The sequence below is a fragment of the Aulostomus chinensis genome, chromosome 2 (genome assembly GCF_037954235.1).
Source record: "Aulostomus chinensis isolate RoL2024-O1b breed Wild chromosome 2, RoL_Achi_v1.0, whole genome shotgun sequence".
Taxonomy (NCBI): Eukaryota; Metazoa; Chordata; class Actinopteri; order Syngnathiformes; family Aulostomidae; genus Aulostomus; species Aulostomus chinensis.
The window spans coordinates 12,522,248-12,544,801 of NC_141321.1; the positions used below are offsets into that span (position 1 = coordinate 12,522,248).

At 40.2% G+C, this 22,554-nt stretch overlaps 1 protein-coding gene across 1 annotated transcript in view; it reads right to left on the reverse strand.

Annotated features, from left to right (window-relative positions):
- LOC147269091 (protein kinase C-binding protein NELL1-like) overlaps nucleotides 1–22,554 on the reverse strand; it is a 254,959-nt gene that overhangs the window by 187,756 nt on the left and 44,649 nt on the right. The window contains exon 4 of the mRNA XM_086179487.1: nucleotides 16,885–17,055. Within this exon, the coding sequence (XP_086035613.1) occupies nucleotides 16,885–17,055 (171 nt within the window). The remainder of the gene's footprint in view (nucleotides 1–16,884; nucleotides 17,056–22,554) is intronic.

Genomic DNA, 22,554 nt, shown 5'->3' on the forward strand with positions numbered 1-22,554 from the left:
CTTGAATCTGTGTGTTGTCAGTATTTGAGTGCAGGCATGATGTTCCCTGTCTCTTATTAGGGTCTTTGGAAGCTTGGTTTTGAAAAGCTGCAACAGCTTTCCTTGCATGTGGGAAAAATATGGACACGCCTTCATTCTTATACTTGGATACTTTTGCTATAGGGGCTGGAGGGAATCAAACAGAGTTAGCTGCTGTGGAATGTTATGGATTTCTCTTAATACGCCAGTGGCTTTATAATGCTGGTGGATACAGCATGTTCAGAGGTGAAATGTCAAATCTGAGCTTTTTCTTCATTAGTAGCCGTAACGTGCAAGCGTGCTTTATTTATTTTTTTCCCGTTTTTTTTAATCTGCAAACAAATATGCATCACAAACAAACAAAAAAACAACCCCATAACTGCTTGTGTCAAAATAGATAAATAAAATGCACAAAAAAAACAAAAACAAAACAACAACAGAAAAATAAAACAAACCAAACCAAACCAAACAGTCTCCTATTAATGTGTTGAAATGTTTATGGTGTGTGAGAGCAAGTCAGAGCATCTGAACCCCTGTAGGCAGGTTGAGAATAAAGGCTCCAGGTTTGAACCCAGAGCATAGTTGCTGTGAGGGGACAGTCCATGTGCTCAGGTCTGCATGAGGTTGTTGGTTTTTTTTCAATATGGTGTTGGAAATGAGCTTTCACCGTGTAGATTTGTACAGTACATCTGCCTCTGCCAATCGCGTGTGTGTGTGTGTGTGTGTGTGTGTGTGTGTGTGTGTGTGTGTGTGTGTGTGTGTGTGTGTGTAGCTTCATGGTCTTAAGTAGGTACAAACTGTTCATTTCCTGTTGTGCTGACAGTAGCATTCATGGAGAAAAAAGCATATTAGCTGCAATAAAGAAAGAATGCTTTAAATGCAAACCACTTTGCCACTGGAAGACAAATTTTAAATGATTCGAAGCGTATCTTTACTGCTGCTTAAATACAGAACCTCCGATATGAGTGATTCTCACAGCTGCCTCAATCATGTGAACCTCCCTCAGTTCATTAAATCCTTGCAGTTATCTGAAGCCAGCAGGACAGATGCATTAAAAGCAGACCCCTGCAGAGTCCATCACTGATAGTGAGGAGAATTGATTTAAGAGCCAGGTAAGGCAGCATGGAACCATTACCAACAATGTGACAACACATTATATAACCATTATTATAACCATTATACCCAAGTGGGAGCATCAGAAGTGGGTGTTCTTTTTTTAAATAAACCAGTAGGTGTTCCTGAGTGTCCAGGACGGATCCACAAGCGGCTGCATTTCAAGGATCCACTGAGCCTGCAGAAAGAATCGTACAATGTCCAGGGATCTCATTTAGAAGATGGAAGGTACAGTCACCTGCGAGCAATGAGGCCTTTACAAATCACAGCCGACCTGAAAATGTGGGCACGTGCATCAGCCTCACATCCCTGCCTCTGAACACTGGCATTCAACCGTTAATGGTCAACACATCTCATGAATGCCAATGCTTGTACATGAGGCGACTGAGGAGTGTAAGGAATGAGTGCATTCCATGATGTAAATCACCAAATGTCCGGTAGGACTGATAATGAAGTGTAAAGAGCGTGTGGTGAGAGATATCACCAGCTTTATGTTCAGACTTTGTAACAATCCATGCATGAGATGAGCCAGGTGGGGTGATTACCGAGGGCAAAGTGTGTATGGCTGGCAGATGTCACGGTGCACGCAGTGTGTTCATTCTGCATCTTACAGCTTATTCTCACTGCTGAGATTGTGCAAATTTAAACTATGTGGAAAGTAGAAAGAACTCAAAGGGTGACGAGGAGGCCATGTGGATACAGAATATGAACATCATAGGTCACAATAGACTACGGTACCTTACAAATTGAAGTGGTGTTGTGACAAATTTGTTTACATACATATGATTTCTTCACAATAAACCAAAAGAGTCTAGACTACAAATTACTGAACCTTATCCTTACAGACATCCCTGATAGAAGTACAGAGAATTGTAAAGGAAATGATAGTCTGATCCAGATCCACTTTTATTTCCCACTGAGTGATCAAGTAACTTTTATTCTGTATGCTGGAGTGATTGACATTTAATCACTGACCAGTTAAATACATCTATTAGAGAAATTGTGCCATTGGCTATATTCTTCCAATAGCTGACAACAGTCTGCAGGATACAGGACCTTTAATTTCATCTTTCCACAAAATTCATTCCAAATCCTACAATTAGTTTATGAGGCATCCTGTAACTGACAAACCTTGACTGTCTGAATGTGCCAACTTGTGAACTTCAGTGAGGGAAAAATGATGCACCTGTTTAGGTGCATCATTTTTCCCTCACTGAATGTTGGCACATTGTTGGTACAGTTATTAACAAATATTCATCAGGAAAAGCAAATATTTCAACTGTCCATCACTGATTCTTATTGCTGCAGACAGACACACTCATGACTATTAAAGTGTGTGCGAGGAAGAAGACATTGAGCACCTTAAGGAGCTGAACTGCATGGACTCCTCATAAGTATCCTATTTATTAGGAACAAAAGTTGCTTTTAATGGATTTCACCCAGGCAGCCAATAACCTGTGCTGTGCTGCTCTTCTTGCTTGCCATCATCTGTTCTCACCTTTGGCGGGAGCACTACTGTATATTCAGGCAGCTCTCGTCGCAGCGCCACTTCTAAAAGAGCATCTGTCAGTCTCTCTCATGCTGCTTAAGCGCTGCGAATGAATCGAAGAGTACCAACTCCAGTTCTGCCACCCACAGGAGTTGAAAGACGCCAGTGTTATGCACTGATGACAGCCCTGCGATTTGAGTCAATACCCCCATTCATTGTTAAACCCCGTCTTACCATAGAGATAAGAGCTAGAAATCCCACATGGATGAAATATGGGCAAGATGGCTTTTTTTTTTTTTTAAGTCAATAAAACATTTTGGCAATGTGCTTTCTAAAAAAAAAAGAGCCCAAATACAAAAAAAAGCAACTCAAAGGAATGGAGGGAATGTAGCAAAAAAAAAAGGGAAGGAAACTATTGCTTGAAACTAGAGCACACCCCAATAACATAGCAGATGTGTCATGTTTAATGGATAAAATGACCTAAATTCCTTTACCCCCAGCTTGCTGCTGTGGACCAGACTGAGTTACCAACAGTATGTAGATGAACATCGAGTCTAATCCGGCTTGTCACCCAAATCCCAAAGGAACAGTGCGCCCACTTCCTCCCTGTCTCAGATACCTGTAATTACTTCACCTCAACAATGACCTTATCTGTTGATAGGGGCTCCTGTCCTTTTCTGATAAGACACTGTAGCGCTTCAGCTATATTTTGAGGGAAGGAAAAAAAAAACGCAGATGGAAAGGCTGGTAAGATGTGTTAAGTATATATCTGTTTGTCCCCTGGGTCTCCTTGGAGCACTACCTCCTCCTCCTCCTCCTCCTCAAAGCCACCAGGGGCCTCGTGATTGGGGGTCTGCCTGCAGGAGGTGGGTTGACTCCTGCTGGGCTTGACATAGTTATGACACACTCAATCACACCTGACACAACAGTGAAACCCCTATACCATAATGTTATCAGAGAAGAGGTGAATCTCCTCCTTAAACAAAGATGCTTGAGCAGCAGGATGACGGGGGCCCGGGCACAGCCCTACAGATCACGACCCACACATGAGCAGATACTCAAGGCTTAGGAGAGGCTACAAACTGTGAGTGGTAATTTAAGTGGACGGTGTCCTGGATTCATTCAAGGGTCATGTCACACACTTGATCAGCAGGTTACAAATTGACATACTTCATCAATTGTAACTGTTTCAGGCAGGTCCCATATAAGGTGCTTCCATCACACCTTGTTAACAGATGACACAACAATGCAGTAGATTGCTTTCTTTTTCGGGGTACTTTGTCTTCAGTCACACATCATAATGTGATGCATCATAGATTACTTGTCTTGAATTTCATCCATCACGGCAGAATTGCTGTAATATGACAGTATCATTTGACTCCACCCCAAGTGTAAAGCCTCCAAAGGCAAACTGTGATTTTGGGCTATATACATAGAATTGGACATATCTGAGTACAAATCTCAGGCAGAGGGATATTTGTCTTCCTTCTGCTCATTAAAAGCACATTACAGGGAAGAAAGTAGAAGTTTAAAAAAAGGATTCATTGACATTTAAGAATATCCTTCATTAGGCTGCTACGAGCAGGAGTAATTACAGAAGTCTGTATCAGCTGCTGCTCTGGCACTGAAGACGCACATTGATCTAAATATAGGTTGGTCTGCTGGAGCTGCCCCATTGATTGGAGATCCAGGGGCCACATATTTCCTTGTTGTTTTAATTCTGCTGTGTCCTGTTGAGCTGCTACAATACAACCTGGTCAAACAAAAGAGATACCTGACAGAATCTTGAGGGCAACACTTGTCGAAGATTTCAAGGTTGCAGACGGCATCATGTGGCATTATTAGGCGTTATTAACCTGATTTAAAGTCATTGTCATTCCGTGCACGGCGCCCTGCATTTAGCTGGGGCATCAATGATCAGGTAATGAAGTAATGAATGCTGCTCTGTTGAGCAGCACTGGCACTGCCCTTCACAGGAAATTAAAACATTACACCTGAATTGCTTCTTTGGAGGAACACGTCTGATTCTTCATGCATGGCAGAACTACAACACAGCTACTCATGCACCCCTCCACATCTTCAAACGTTTATTCTAAAATACCAAGATTTATTACAAGAAAAAAAATATTAAGAATGATGTAAGAATGAGGACAGAAAGTTTAGCTTCATTGCAACTCTATCATCACTCTAATGTTCCATTCCAGCGTAACAGCCTTGTTCTTGTCCTAATGATAGTTTTGCCAAGGCTGATGAGCTGGTTAGCAGGTTTAAAAAAAAAAAAAAAAAAGAGGGGAAAAAAAGAGTGTACCTTCCAGCTCACTGGCGTTTTTAATGAGGAAAGCAGAATGTCATTTTCCGGGTGCTGGACACAAAAGCAGTACGAGCCATATCGTTATGAGATCTTTAAGGTGGAGTGCTCACACTGTCTCTCCTCCTTCATTAGCCGACTGTGTAATGAAACAGACTATGTTTTATAAGCTACGTCAAATTGATAATGAGGTTTGCTTTGCACATCATAACTCAGCATACAGTGATGTTGATCTTTATAATAGAAACAGTTCAAAAGGATTAAATGAGGTGTTGTGAAACATTACCAGTCCCAGTCACACGCATACATGACATCTGTCCTACAGACATACATAATGTCAGAATCACCACGGAATTCTGCTGAAATGCCTAAAGCGAACATATCATTGTATCCGCGGTAACTTGAGGCAGCAGAGCAAAGTTCTGTGGGTTTTTTTCCCCCACATTCAAATAGATCAATCATCATTATAGATAATTCATTATTCAATCAACTCTCACAGCCCAGATGTGATATTTTGCGCCCAAGGCAATTGCTGGACTGTCCCTGGTCAACACTCACACATGGGGAGGACCTCTGAGAAATGAAATATACATAGTATATGACAGTTTGTATTCATACCTTGAGTCCCAATAATACATCAAATCAAACATAGATCAAATCAAACCTTTACCCCACTTGATTATTTCAAAAGCCAAGAGAAATTAGTCCTCAAGACCACAAATTTAACAATTTAGCACCTGTAAACACATAAACCAGGTGAAAAGCGGTTTTACATGACCTCAAACATAATGTCCTCACTGTTTGTATTCAGGGAATATATGTTTTCCCATTTTTTTGACATATTTCACGTCATTTCAGCAGACAGTGTGCTGATTGTCAGCTGTTTTGAAGCCTTAATTAGGACATGGAGGAGGCCAAAGAGCCAAAGCTTTTAGAGACACTTTAAAGTTTGTGTTCATATTGAAAACACAGACAGCGGCAGTGTGATTTGTGAAAATGTGTGGGAATGGAGAGTGCCGAGATGAGCCTCTGGCACTTTATTCTTAATGAAACCAATAAGAATCCCTCTTTCAGCTACAAAAGCAGCTAATTTCAGCCATAACTACATTTTAAACGTTGATGTCCCTGGATGATTTATGGCCCAGATGAGATGAATAATCTGCATCAGTACATTGTTAGCCAAGCGCCTGGTTCATTCTAACCACGTAAACACTTCCTCATTAGCACGGCTTCATGCTGCTCATGCATCTACCCCTTTAGCTGTGACTTACCATGGGCCGACCTCTGTCACTTATCTTACAACAGGTAGTTTTAAACAAGCAATATGAGTGCTTATAGTTACACACAGGTTTAAGTCCAGCTGAAGGGGAACCCTGAGGGGGCGTTATAACAGTGTTTTCTGTTGCTAACTGAGCTAATTGAATGAATATTTACCAGCCAACAGGAAAATCAGCTCCTGTATCAATCGAATTTTGGGTCTTAGTTAATTAGTATTTTTTACACCACTAACACGTACACTATGTGGCATTGATGAGGATCATTACTGTTACATGAATCAAAAATGTTGTTGAAATCTGAGTATTAAAAGTGAAACCTCGTTCAATTAGCACAGTAGTTTTGCCTTTCAACTTCTAAAATGTCTTGAGGTCATGAAGAGTTTTGTCCTTTCCAACATCACTTTTTTATGACTCTCGAAAGCAGAAAGAGCCAGCCACGTATATTAAGCTTGAAGCTAATGGTAACCTTTAGAGACGCAGGTGACAGGAAGTGAGGCCATCAAGGGTCAGAGTCTATAAAACAAGGAGGGACGCTCACCTGGGCTGTTGTGCAGTGATACACATGAGAAAAACATGAAAGCATGCTTAAATACTTATTATAGCTAATATTTAAACTAAAAATTATCTTTATTTGTTAAGAGCCTTTGTTTGGTGAGGGGATTCATTTTGAATTGCTTAAGCACATCGGCTAAGTGACCGAATAGTTTTTTAGATGCATTGATACAAAATTAACATTGTTTTTAGTCGAATAGATTACAACATTTATGTCTGTGATTCAGAGAGGGACTGGGAAAGAGCCACTTTGGAGTTCTTAGACACCATCTCAATGTACTCTATATTCTCACTTAAGTGATGTATGGTATGAAACCCTCCTCCCGTGGGCTAGATTATTTTGTTGGTGATGTTTCTTAAAAAGGTATACAAATTTTCCCCTCTATCTTTACCATAATTAATACTTCACTCCAGACTGGCTCTGTCCCTGCTTGCTTTAAGAATGCAATAATACGGCCACTTTTAACGACCATCCTTACATCCTAATTCTCTTCATACTTCCTATCCAAACTCCAAATTGCAATTCCTTTCTAAGGTTTTAGAAGAAAATGGTTCTGAAACAATTGGTTGATATTGATATTGATATTTAGATCATCATGAATTATTTAAGACATTTCAGTCTGGCTTTAGGGGAGACCATAGTAGTGCCAAGACAGCCCCTGTCATGAATGATCTAAATCATCTGTTCCAGTTCTACTCAATCTTAGTTCTGAATTTGACACAGTGAATCATCCTGTTTAATTAGACATTCTTGAATATTGGGTTGGCATTTCTTTATTGTTTAAAATGGTTTTATTCTTACCTCCAAGATCAATATTTGAGCAAAGCAAGTTATGGTCTTCAACTGTGAAAGTGTCCTGCGGGATGCCTCAGGTGTCTGTTCATGGACCACTTTTTTTTCCGGTCTTTACATGCTAGACCTGTGGCATATCATCTGCAGTCATAATTTAAGCTTTCACTCTTATGCTAATAGTACTCAGCTTCATCTGTCTTTTAATCACAATGGTTTGAATAAAGTTACTGCTCTTAATGATCACATTTGTGACCTTAGAAACTGGATGGCCCAAAACCCAAAATAGCTGCATTTCAAAACATCTAGGTTCACATTCCCTAAACATGGCTCCATGCTGCAGAACCCTTGGAATCATCGATGATAATCAGCTCTGTTTAAATAAATACGTGAACTCAATTGACCACTTCCACAGTCCAGGCTGAGGACCGAGGGTGTCCAGGCTTTTTCTGTGATGGCTCCCACTCTCTGAAGCAGCCTCGCTGTGGAGATCAGACTGGCAGGCTCTTTATTTGCTTTTAAATTCCAGTTAAAATGTACGTTAATATTCACTGATTTACCTGATGTGAGTTCTGAATCCTCCACTACCTTTTAAATATCCTCGGTGTCACTTTATCTTTTTTGAGTTTTATTTTAGACCTTTCATATCCTGTTTTTGTGTGTTTTTATCTCCTTGCCTTTTAGTCTTATAATGTATTCTAATGTTCTGAAAGGGGCTCTATAAATATAGTTATTTTTATCATCAATATTGCGTTCAAGTATATTTAGATATGTTAATTTTTTGATTTCTTATGTTTTGTAAAATGTTGCTTGATAAGATGTCCACTTTTTTTAATAGACAGTTTGACAAATATACTTAAAAAGGAGGACACCAGAATTTTTCCACAGATTTCACTTGGTGTTATTAATGAATTGGAACACTTTTTTTTCCACTTTATGTTAAAATAATAATCAACAATTACTACATTTACTCTTTATCAGTTGATTTTTCACTGGGGTTCTTCACAAGGTGCCAAGGTTACCTGAGCCCTCCTATTTAATGGCCTGCATTTAGGCCTTTTATTCAGAGCCCCAAACATCATTCTGCTGCTCCGGGATAAGAGAATTATTATTTTGGGTTGCACTTTATTCTGGGTTTAGTCATATCCCATAGTTACCCAACTGACAGCTAACTACATCATAACTGTCCACAAACATCTGCTTAAAAACACCAAGCACACAATATGGTTTAATCCATGGCTACTCTGGCCAGATATATGCTCAGCAATCCACAAGCACATGTATTTGAGCTAAAAACAAAAGGGCAAAAACCTGTCTAGTTCAGCACCGGCTCATGGTTGCATCAAGTGTGACCAGCTGGAGCATTGACTTGCACCAGAAGCCACACAAAGACATGTATTTGTGAAAACTTGAAAGGAAAGAAACAGGTTTTTTCCTCACCCTAGCCTATAAACCTTAGCCTACCGGTCGTGCCTTAGGCCTAGAGCTATATTGTTTACTCTCTGTACACGTTGTGCATGGAATGTTTTAAGTGCATGGAATGTTTTTACCCTTTAATGGGTATGCATTCTACTGCACTCTTTTATTTTACTGTACTATTTTAAACCTTAATTGTTGTAATACATTGAACTGTATTACTGTTGCACCTGATATTATATCTTAACCCTAATCTGTATCCTACATTTTATTGTCTTATCTGCTCTTATCTGTTTTGCCTATGTATTACCACTTCTTTTGATCAACTGTAAAGCACTTTGAACTGCATTTCATGTATGAAAGGTGCTATATAAATAAAGTTTTACTAACTAACTTACTTACTTACTTTTTGGGTTAAGAATCACATCAAAGTTTGTCAGGCCTAAAAAGAGAAGGAACATGAAACTAGTTGTAGTGACACTGAAGTCTGCGGTTTAATAAATTCATAGCCTAACATTCAATTTGTTCCTCTAATAAATGTACGTAAATGGGAAAACAATCATCAAAGTGAGGTTTCATTTGAGAAGATTATCTTGTAGCAGAAGGAGAAAGAATGTGAATGAGCTGAAGACACATATTTGTGTGTACTTGAATACACAGAGATACACTTCTTTGGTTAAAGTATCACTTCAAACATCCACATGAGTGCATGGATACTGAAATAAAATATGTAAAAGATAAAGATGAAAGACAGAAAGATGATGACTGCATGTTCATTAATTTCTCTTTATTTTGGCTTATATACCTGCTCCCAAAAATGATCAAAAATCCAGTCTGCCATCTGTCTGGACAAATCTCAGCCGAAGAAGATTGAGCAGGATCTGTGCTGTGATCTGTTGAATATTCTCATATTGTGGGTTCTAACTGGGCTTTATATTTGGTGGGAAACAAATTCTAGTGCACGGAGTCAAATACAGCTTGCAGGCAGAGCACAGACAAAGCAGAAAAAAGGGTGATGAGTAGATCTGAAGTGGGGGTTGCTTTGTTTGTAGCCTATTCCAGACTGCACCCCAAGGAAGCAGTCAACGAAGAGGAAAAACTCAACCTTGTTTTAAGGTCGACTTTCATATCGCATCGGACAAAAATCACACATTTAGCAGAGTCCTGGCTGAACTGGGCAGCACAAAAGCTGCAAAGGAGTTGGCAACAGGAACTGAACAGCCACAGCCCTCTGGGAAACACCAGCCAGCCTGCACGAGAAATGACCTTGCGAGAGTGGAGGACTAATCACAAACCTGGAAATGACAGGCTATGACTATTAGACATTACAAGTATTAGATATTCAGGTCCAAACATATGCTGCTGTCAAATTGAAATCAAGAACTTGTGAACTCTGAACTTTCAGCAAATTTCCATTTAATCTTGATGCGATTTTGGGCAGTCTCTGAGAGCCAATGAATATTTGGCTGGATCTAAGATTAGTAGACCTGTGTCATACAGTGTCGCTAGCACTAAATTAAAAAAAGATCATAAATATTATGATCTTTTTTTAATTTAGTGCTAGCTACACTAAATTAAAAAAAGATCATAAATATAAGGATCTTTTTTTAATTCAGTGCTAGCGACACTAAATTAAAAAAGATAATAAATATAAGGATCTTTTTTTAATTCAGTGCTAGCAACACTAAATTAAAAAAGATCATAAATATAATGATCTTTTTTTAATTTAGTGCTAGCTAATTAAATTGAAAAAAGATCATAAATATTATGTAGCATTACAAGGTTGCAAATCGGCATTCCAGACAATACTGTAATCACAACTCCATCTGAAGGCAGCAAAAGAGCTGAGTGTCTGACAACCATCTTCTTGATGTCTTTGAATTCACTCAAAGGGTTACAATGATACACATTTTCAACAGGTCAACACATCTTAAACCCAGACAGCCATAAAGGTTATTTGTTCTGACCCTCCAAAATCACCAAAAAGCAGATTTCCTTACAACCCATGAGCAAGTTTCCTTTACACCCTTAACGGTGGCAGGAGATACAGTGAAATATGATTTTAAATCATGTGTATTAGTACTGTGGTTACAGTCTGATTTACAAGCACTTGGCTGGTTTAGACAAAGGTCACTAACAAATCCTCCAAAGCAAACAACCATAAAACTAGTTTCTTCTGGCCCTCGAATACCACAGACAAGCATGTTTCAGTGTCAAAAATAATGTTCGTTTTTCTTTTATGTGTCGATGTGGGGGGAGATCTCTTTGAACACTTTGGGTTAAGAAAAGATCGAGGTTCGATTTGGTAAAAAACACTGTTTTAATTTTGGAGTGTCTCGCACTGCAATGACCGTGAGGATTCACTCACACTGGCAACAGGAAATGAACAGCTGTCTCCCGCTGCAGCAGTGTGTTCAAGGACTACAGATGGAAATTAGCTCTCTGCTTAATCTGATGCACCCATATTTTAAAACCCTGCGAATAATTAATGTACAAGTGCACACTGTCCTTTTTCCAAATATACTAAACGTGTATCCCCTGCATTTGTCCGAGCCATTCACCACCCCTCCCTCCACCCCTCTTGACCGGCTTTCCTATTTTCCTGTGGTCTCAATTACTACAGCCACAAGATGGCATCTGTCTACATTGAAAAGTTATTTTTCTTAGGAGGGCGGTGAATACAATATTTAAAACACAATCCCACTAACAGTTGACAATAGGAAATGAGCAGTGGTAACACATAGAAACAGTTTTCAAAAGATTGGTTCTTTTATTTTCTGCAAATTACTTCATTTTAATTATTTTTTCATAGGACAGTATGTAGTAGGCGGCAATTTAGCGGGCATTTCTGAACACAACAAACTGTGAAATCCCTACTGAGCTCTCATGTAGATTTCTCCTTGACAGCCACATCATTTCTGCTGTTGACAGATGGTAAAGTGTCATGATAGCGCTGACGTCTGAGTGAGTGGAGGTCATACACTTCAAATGAGGAAGGAATTTATCATAGTAGCATCCAGTTGTATAAACCCAACTGCACTCGAGCATAAACTGTTACAACAAAGACATGGCTTATGGTTTCACTTGTCAAATACTCCAGTCCTTGGTAATAAGGGCTGAACACAACATCAAACCTAAAGATGTATTGCCAGTTCAGCCATACAAAGATTCTCTTGCATGCATAAAACAGGCTTCTAGATAGATAGATGGATAGATAGATAGATGGATAGATAGATAGATAGACAGATAGACAGACAGACAGACAGACAGACTAGATAGATAGATAGATAGATAGATAGATAGATAGATAGATAGATAGATAGATAGATAGATAGATATCTGTATCTATCCATATCTATATCTCTATCTATCTATCTCTATCTCTCTATCTATATATATGTATATTCTGTGCAGAAGCAATCCATTTCCTTGCACTAATAGATCCATTTTAAACCAAGCTCAGGAAATGTGTTCATTACAAATTTCAGTATTGATCATGAGGAATTCACACGACGAGGCTAAGAATTTTTTTTCAATGGAGAGAAAACCTGAAAAAAAACACTTTGATCAGGATTTGGGGTTTACTTTGGTCTGACAACAATTGACTTGATAATGCTTCTGTTCAGTGGTGTAGTTCTTTGGTCTTGCTGACCTTGTGACACCCTTCTATTGACATAACTCTGTCACCTCGCAGAAGGATTCATTTCCAAGCCAACTCTGTGTGTCCACACAAACACATCAACAGTCTGGAGACAAAATGGTGCAGGGCAAATACAACTAATGTGTAAAGTTGGAAAAACGTAAATGGATTTGGCTTTTGCCTGTCATAATGCTTTATTTTGTATATGAGGGTTGATTATCTCTCATGTTTCTGAATCAGACACTCCAGTGGATGCCGTCAGACCTTGACACAGGAACACGAGACAGCACTGAATTTTGAAGGCCAACTCTAAAACTTAGACAAGATCTCTCATTGTCTTCTATTAGATAGTGCCACTGGGGGGGGGGGGGTGTACCAGGTATGAGTAATTACTAACAAAGTAGTGAAAAATGTATTTAGTTATTTTTAGTGCCGATGTAAATGGGATTTGCTTCCAACAGAGATGAGTGGGGATGTGATGAGGAAGAGAGAAACAAGATGGACCGCCTGGACTTTGTAGCACTATTGTCTCAGCATGGCTTTACCTGGGGGAGGGGTGAGACAGTCACACCCCCGCTGTAGTCTCTCAAAAACAGAATCAGACTCTATATCAGATGTGTAAAGTGCAGCATGAGGAAGAAAGGCACCCCTTCATGGTGCCGGGCGTGCTAGATGCTCTGGCGTTTAATCACGGATGGATGATGCGCATCATGTTCATGTAGCTCTCAAAGGACTTGAGCATCTATGATAGCTTCAAAATTAATTTATCAGGACGGTAGTACACTGATAGATTTATCTGTGAATGAGCTGAGAAGGAACTTGTGTGCTCTGAGGCAAACCACATTAATCAATGCGCAGGAGAACCACCATTACACAGACTGAACATCGTTAGATAAGACGAGGAAGAGTGTAGCAGTCCAGGCTAAGCGGGGTCCTGCCAGGTTGGGAAACTAGAATGTGTCTCAGCTAAAACATAGAGGTCAGCAACTCGAACACGACTCCTCCCTGAGCAAGCTGGAATCATTAGCCAAACGCTAGTGAACAATCACTGCACAAAGTTGGGTGATCCACTCGGAGGAAAACAGAAATCCATGCAGGGGAACATCTACGAGGGTTTGACTGTGGTGGTGCAGATCTGGGGCCTCACGTAAACGTCACGTATTCTAGGTTTTAGGAAACCTTTGTCAAAGCCAAGTTTCTGCTCTCGTGACACAGGTTCATGGACAGATTGCATGCATTCCCAGCTTGGATACAAATTACTTTTGGGGATGATGCTTTTGCTTTTTCAAAAAATTTGTATCAAGCTTAAAAAGCCTTTTGGAAAAATATCTTAAAAACACACACACACACACACACACACACACACACAGAGCACTGGTATTTATGAGAGAATAGAGATTTCCTTTTCAGCCCATCAGCTTGGTCAGCACATCTAAAGTGGAAAATCATGTACACGGTGGAACAGAGACACAAGAGGTTTATTTTGCTGTCAAAATGTCATGGTAGAATCTTTGTGGGGGAGCAACACCAAAAACTTAAGATTCTATTCTTGATATCTTACATTGCTGGAACATTTTCTTTTAAATTTTATTGCTGCTTAGAGGAAAACCAAACCTAAATCACCTGATTAATTATAAAAAAAAGAATCTGCCAACTCTCCAGAAATGGTTCCTTCCTGAGTTTTCAGATTGAGTTTGTCTCTGCAAAATGTTGTTTCAATTTTAATTGTTGGGCCACGGTTGAGAGCAGAGGAACTTCACAATAAGGTAGCAAACACTTGCTTTGAAGAGGAATATTAGGAAGAAGATGTTGTAGTCACGATATGTTCCACTCTTTTCACCAGCTATACAGAGCCTTGGTGCATCTATTTTAATTTATTTTGGGAGGTTATATTTTAAGGATAACATGTAAAAGTTAATGAAACTTAAAAGATGAAAAGATTCTTCAGAAAAGAATCCAACAATGGCCTTTTGTTTGTGCTAATCTAAGTCCCCATTTCAACTTTGCTCATTAGTGGCCACTGCAATGCCTGATATGTACTTTCAGATATATTCTGTTCTCGGCAGTCATTTTTAGCTGTACAAAAGCATCCAATTACAAACTTTATCAGTGTAGAATTAAGAATGAAAAACATGCACAGGCACCACAGAATTCTAGCGAGAAGTAAATATCAAATGAAAGTAAATGTAGTTTGGGTTTAATTGGTTTTCAGTTCAGTGCCTAAATGAATCCAAACAAACTGTGTGCATGAGTTTCTGCAAGTACTCTTGACTGGTGATAGAGAGCTCGAGTGGTAGAGTAGCTGACGATGCAGAGGTCGGTGGCCTTGAAGGGAAAAGCCAATCGCTGTGTGAGCTACTGAGCTAAAAACAGTTTGGTTGGCACTTTTACTGTAGTTGGACAGAGTTGGAACTGGAGTGAACTGGATTAGCAGATGAATTTCATGGTTTAGGTGGTAGATCGGCTGATGGTGACGGGCTAAGGTGGTGGTGAGGGGTAAAAGTGCTGAATGTTTTTGACATCCTGAGCTTTTATTCAAAGACAGATTTATTGTGAGCTGCTGCTGTGGGGTCACAGTGAAATGCAGATGAGTAAACATGGATCAGAGAGGAGGACATGACTCTCTGTGCTTGGGGGGGCTTGGTAACCATGGTAACTGTCACCTGCAGCTCAGTATCGTCTCGATTTATTGTTCATTGAGAATAAGTTAGTGGTGACTGGCACCAATAAACAACCTTGGCACACATGCATGGTTGGTTTGGCTTGGCCTTTTGCATGACTGCATGCTGGTGAAGCCCCTCCCGCTCGCGCTGGCACCTGCTACCCACAACTCTGACAAAGGTGCCAGTGCACAAGAAGAGCTGTAAGCTGCTCAGGCAAAGGCAACTACTACTGACACACACATGCACTGATGTACTGGTTCACCTCAACTCCTTTAACATCTTTTACAGTGGTAGTAAGGTAAAAATGCCAAACCTGCTGTATCTACGCGTGTTAATTTCATAACAACAGTATTTTTATTCATTAAACAATACATTAAAATACTATTTGTTTACTATAATTCTCTGGCAAGGAGTACAAATATTTAGAGTGGATAGAAAATGAAGTGCAACAACTGTAGATTTTTCCAAGAACCACAGGATCAAATTAAGGATGTGCAGTTCCACTCTTATGACTGATACTTCAACTTTTGATTTGATTTTTTCCCTCATACACAACATGGCACACACAGTCATACAGAACTTTATGCACAGTTTCTGATTAATTTTGCAAACATCCAATATGTGATTTTAAAACAGAGTTTTGTGCAATAATAATGTATTCAATCCAGGGATTTGCAGCCAAAATTGAGCAACACTTAATAAACACATTTTAAAAAAACTTAATACTCTTCAGATGAATTAAAATACTTGATGTCATAGAAGTATCAAGTGTGATAGTAGCACAACTGAACTGTATTATGTTCAGTTACTCACAACAGCAGAATCACTCACAGGCTGCACCAGATGATAGACAGCACCGCATCAACCCCTTCGATCTACCATGATCACTTCATTAACTCAGCTCTCTTCCACACAACCGTCAGTAAACACACAGTTCTGATTCTAATTTTATCCAGCTGTGTTTTGATCTTTTCTTCCTAATAGCATTCGCTTTTATCTCCACTACAGTGGTGTCAGGCTCTGCGGCAACAATTAATCTACAAACTACCAGCCTGGTGGGAGCCATCGACGTCCTGGAAGAATCGATACAACAACGCAACGTTGCTCTGCATCTTACAGCTTTTCATTCACGAGAGGTGACAGAGTATTACCACTACTCAAATGTACACTGCTTGTTCACAGTGTGACTTTGTGACGACGGCAGTGGCGCAGAGGCAAGGACAAGTGATGGGTTCCTGCCTCTCTGGAGGCCTGAGAGGGATTGTCACAGCTGAAGAGCATGTTTATAGATCAGCTCTGACTGAGAGCTCCTTTAGAAAAGACCCTTCACTGGCCAATCGATGAGGCCATTATATCATTACCTTCCACTTCATTATAGAACATGTAATCTGAGCGCACAACCTCCAGGCTATAAAAGGATACAGCCTTTCTAATATATGGCTGTGTGTGTGGGTGTTAATTTGTCCTTGGATGTTTCATTGCCGAAGACAGCAGCAGAGAAATATTCAATTGATACAAACCAACAGCTCATTAGATGTGTCACATCAAAGGAGCAGAGCAAAAATAAATCAGCACAGGTACTTGTGACACAGTTAGAGGTGTTTAAAGTGTGTGTTACCTGTTACAGTCAACGTGCAGCAGAAGGTGGGAGGAGCTGATGGTGAGGGCGATTTTGTGCCACTGGCCATCGGCGAGACGGTAGGGGAAGGACTCGGAGCGGGGCTTGCCTTTGAAGCGGTAGTGGTAGCGGATCTCCTCTCTCACCCCACTGCTCTCCAGCTCAAAGTAACTGCAGGGGGCAAGAGTCAGAGGTCAGGGGTGGTCAGCGTAAAGAACCTTCATGGGTAGCAGGTTACCAGTGAATTAATTTCAAAAATGATTTTGAAAGTGACGGTGTTTTTTGAATTACTTAGCTGTCCTTTATGAAGAAAAAACTGTTTTCGAGGAAGGTCTCAATGCAAAATACAATCAGAAATTAAATGGAGGATTAAAATGTAATATGAGGTCTTTCAGCTGTCGTGTTCGAGGTACCACCATTATAGCAGCAGAAGACATTTACTGATCCACCTTTGATTACAAAGCAAATGAATACACTCATTAATATTGTTGGCCAAATGAAATTACAGTGTGTGTGTGTGTGTGTGTGTGTGTGTAGCAGACAGCAGGACCTGTTCTACTAAGGGGATTGAGAATACACCTGTCTCATTGTCCTAAATATATATTTCTGTGTCAGTTTCCCTCACAAAGCTCTCTTTGTGGTGTAACTGCAGGTGTTTGACCTGTAGCTGGTGCACTACGTGTGCTCTGCTCTCCAGCCTCATCAACCACGCTAAATTAAGATCCAGCCAGCCACTACAGCAGCAGCCCGAATGCCGCGGGCAACGAGTACTGACATTTCTGCTTCCCTATGGCTGTAAATGACCCCAACACTAGAACCCCTGGCTTGACGAAGACACATTAACACAAACACACAGAAAAGATCCCATATATACTACACAAACTAGGCTGCAACCTAACCTCTTCCAATATACCCAGGCAAACACACACAATATGTGCATATATACAGTGTGTACATATATATATATATATGTGTGTGTGTGTGTGTGTATACATACATACATGTGTGTATGTTTATTCATATACTGTATACACACATATATACCTATATATACACATACATATATATACATATGTACACACATATAAATATATACACACACATATATACACACACACATATATACACACACACATATATACACACGTGTATGTATATTCATATACTGTATACACACATACATATATACCTATATATACATATGTACACATATATACACACATATACACACATACATATACACACACACACATACACAAACACACACACGTATACACACACATATACACACACACACACACATACACGGAACAGGCCCATTCAATACCAAAGCTCAACAGCTCTCATGTATATTAATGTGAAGGGAGAGTGTGAGCCCTCCCCTAAGAATATCAATCCAGGCAGCACAGCAGCGGATTTATCAGTCTGCCTGTTTGGAAAATGAATGAAACAGAAGAGAACTCATCAGAACTTAAACCAAAACAGCAAACCACTGTAGAACATAATCTTCACACCAGCCGGATGCACGTTAGATGGATGTCTTCTGTCTGCAGCACAATTCTATGACTTTCCTGAATATCAAGTATTTTCAGAATTTTATATGGAATCCGTACAGGATGACAATGTTTGAAATTTGGTCCTATGTTTATCATTCATGGTAACACTGTAGGGTGGCACGGTGGTGCAGTGGTCAGCACTGTCGCCTCACAGCAAGAAGGTTCCAGGTTCCAGTCCTGGCTCCATCACAGGATCTTTCTGTGCGGAGCCTGCATGTTCTCCCTGTTCCTGTGTGGGTTCTCTCTGGTACTCCAGCTTCCTCCCATGTGAGTATGAATGGTTGTCTGTCTCTATGTGTTGGTCCTGTGATGGACTGGTGACCCATCCAAGGTGACCCCCCCCACAACCATGAGCAGTAGAAAAATGGATGGATGGATGGATGGGTGTGTGGGTAACACTGTACTTCAACTGTAGTTGACTTGAAACAGGAAGTCTGTTTGTACAGAGTGATGCAGGGTTAGATAAGATGTTTTGGTTCTGCTTCAATGTGGCATTCAAACAGCCCAGACCAATCTTGGGGTTTGTTAGTATCCTGCCAAATAGTCTCACAGTGGACTTTTATTCCGTAACCCACAGACCCTCAGAGTGGCCACAGAAAGAAAAAAAAAATGTGGCCAGAATATAAATTGTTCACAGTTTGCTGAGTTTGTTTTCATGAGATAAATCTTGTGACCACTAATTTATCGAGAGCATGGGAATAAGTCATATCTCATGGCCTCCTTAGCAGAGGAACTATAAAAAACCTGGGGCCCGTATTTCAACATTACATGGTTGTTTCTTATTAGGGATACATTGGACTGCCCACTGCTGATTTTAAATTGCTCTTTTCATCATTTGCATTTCTGTGTTTGTGTCCTACTTTATTTTGATGCATCTTTTATTGCTTTTTTTTTCTTGTGTTTTCTGTACAGTGATCTTGAATGTCCTCAAAGGCACCTATAAATAATATGCATTATCATCAAAAAAAGAAAGAAAAACACAGTATGTCAACTTTCCTCAAACATGCCTACAGGGTGACAGAATTTTGAAGTTAAAGCCCTGGCTATTATTCAAGAGAAAGAAACGCATTTCCTTATGGCCACTCTGGGGCTCCGAAGGTTGTGAAAAGAAAAGACAACAAGAATTATTTGGTTGATCCCCTGAAGAAGAGTAGCACGTGCATAAATTGCATCAATTTTTACACACATGCAGTTAAGACACTGAATGTGTTGACATAAACATTGTTAGACAGGGTGCATATTCTTTCATGCAGAGGTAAAGGTTTAATCAACTCATTGGCCTAACTTTGAAAAGAAAAACACTGATGCCAGGAGAATGTGGGGATCCATATGTGAACCCTTCAACACCAGTGCTAACGCCAGCCCATCATCTTAATAGACCAATTATCACACAAATGTTTCAACATCGCGCGTGTGTGTGTGTGTGTGTGTGTGTGTGTGTGTGTGTGTGTGTGTGTGTGAGAGAGAGCGAGAGAGAGAGAGAGAGAGAGAGAGAGAGAGAGTGTGTGAAAGGTACTGTAGTATTGACTGCTATCTGCAATAAAATGAGTCCATCAGTTTGCAGTTATGCTGGACCCTGCTGACCAGTCGGCTCGTCTCCAGCAGGCTCCAAGAGACGGAGGCACTGCTACTTGTCAGCTGGAGAAGAATCATTTGCATCGAGTGAAGAGTAAAAGGAGAATGAGAGCTCTCCAGCTTTGCCTCTTCCGCTGAGTGAAGCCTCCTCTGGGCTTGGAGAGGCCTGGATTCACAGACACACCGTTATCCTGATCTGACTCATGAAATAATCATCAAAGGCATTAACTCCACTTCACAGCCAGCGTTTATTTTATGAAGCATTTAGTAGTAGCTGTTGTATCCCCACATTACAGCATATTTAATGAAGAGGAATAATCCACTTGCAAGATGGCCATTTCCACTGAATCACAGACACTGAAAATGGCAAATCCTTTTCTTGTGCCTTTCTGATTAATAATAGCAATGCACGTTACCAACATTTGAAATGCTCAAAGTCTGCATTTAACACTGTCACTTCCGGCTACAGGCAACTGGTAGAACATGGGCACCAAAAGCTTTGAGGAAAAAAGGCGTGTTTACATTTTAAAGACCATATTGAACGATGGAGACTGTAGTTAGACTAGATGTTAGGTGAGAGCAATACCACACTATAATGTAGGACACTGTTACAAACTTGGAATTAAAGCCACAAGAAAATATGTACTAGCTCAAAGATTGTTATATTGGCCCAACCAAGGAAAGTGTCAGGAGCTGCATAAGTGAAGTAGCAGAGCAATTCACTATCTGAAGCTGAAGGTGGCGCTAGCAAGCTGGATGATGATGTCACTGACGTCCTGTTGAGTCAGATACTAAAGGATGAAAAAGTGTCTTGGTGTTTTTGAACTATAGCTGATATGTTTTATCTGCTAGCGGTAGATGTCAGGAGGATCTGACGACGTGTACAAAGTTAGTGGCCGTACCTGAGGCGGTAGTGGACGGTGAATGTGATCGCTGAGCGCACAGCCAGACTGATCACTGATGTTTTACTACCGAGAAAGAGCCTTGTTTCAGGGTTTAAATGGGCGAATCATGTTGAGGTTTGCAACCTTCTTGAATTTTGCTGTAGAGATGTCAGTAGAAGCGTGAGCTCCTACAAGTGGGGACAGCTAAGCCTACTAACTAGCCTTGGCACTCAGAGTGCAGTGGCCAACTGTTAAGGCCAGCAGATTGTAATTGTCATCAAGGTTAAAAGTCTTAACACCTACATTCTCATTTAAAAGATGCTTGACACATACAGAGTAAAATCCCAACAGCGGTGACATTCCCCTCCTTATTCTGCGAGAGCAGACTGTACTATCTGTTCATGAGGTGAGAATACACAGATGATTGAGGACCCAAACTCCCATGAATGAAGCGAGGTGAAAATTAGCTTTAAATGTGAACACAGTTTGGAACCTGTTAAAACCAGTTATTAATTTAATCACATTACATTTTCACTACTTCAGTTAACATTTAATTGGATCAATTAGACTATGCAGGGCCATCTACTAGGGACCATATGAGAGAAATCATATCCTTTCCCTTCTTATTTTATAGCATACAGAAAATGATCAATGCCCAGGCTTGGTTTTACCACACAGTTGCTTCCTTTAAATTATTCATTCAGCATTTCATTCAGAAGTTGTAGGTCTACTGTGATTTGTTTGTTTTGGGCAAAACTCAATTATTATGTTCATTTAGCTGGTGTAAATTGCATCCCTATAGAGTGGCAGACATTGTTCAGAATCACTTGAAAATCTTATCAAGGTCTGCAAAGGACACTTGGCAATGTTAAAAAGCTTTTGACTGATCCATTATTAGCTGGGTATTCAGTCTAGCAATGTAAACATCCACTATTTCGTGCTCATAATGAACCACGTAACAGTACATACACCCCTTTTTTCAGGCATCTATAGTTGTCAGCCCTGCAGAATTGAACGGCAGATGTAGTAAAAGGAAAAAGAGCCGAAGAGCTTCTCTTCACAAGAGGATACCAGTGTTGTCCAGTTGCATTCATTTACACATTCACTGATTTTGAATGTGTATACTGGACCTTTCTTACATCACAACTGTAGCAAAACATTTTTTCTGCATTAATTGTTATTGTCTACACTGTCTTGTATCCACATCACTGTGTACGTTGGGAGCTTTCACAATTAGTTTGTTTGACTAGTGAAGAACAAGAAATGTGCTCTAAGTCTGTCTGACTGGTCAAAAATTCAGTGCTGGAAAATGTCAAGTCTTTGGCCCAGATGTATAGCAAGCCCAGGATGTCAGCAGTAGTTAAGAGTCTGTCCTCTTTCCATCATGTTACCTGTCATTTTGTTCTCATCTGAACAGATGCAGCACGCAGACAGCCCAAAATCTCCCGTGTTCTGTTGGCTTCCTGTAACTGGGCTGGACCAGGGTTGGATGGAGCTCTTGCTGCAAAGGAGATCCCTTAAGCAGCAAGGGAGAGGTGTTCTCGGACTGGTTTTTTGGTCTTCACCAGGGTATGATGAGGGCTTTCACATGCATTCAAACAGCATGTGATTTAAACAGACTGAATACTGGTATAACAATGGCCTCACTCCTGAGA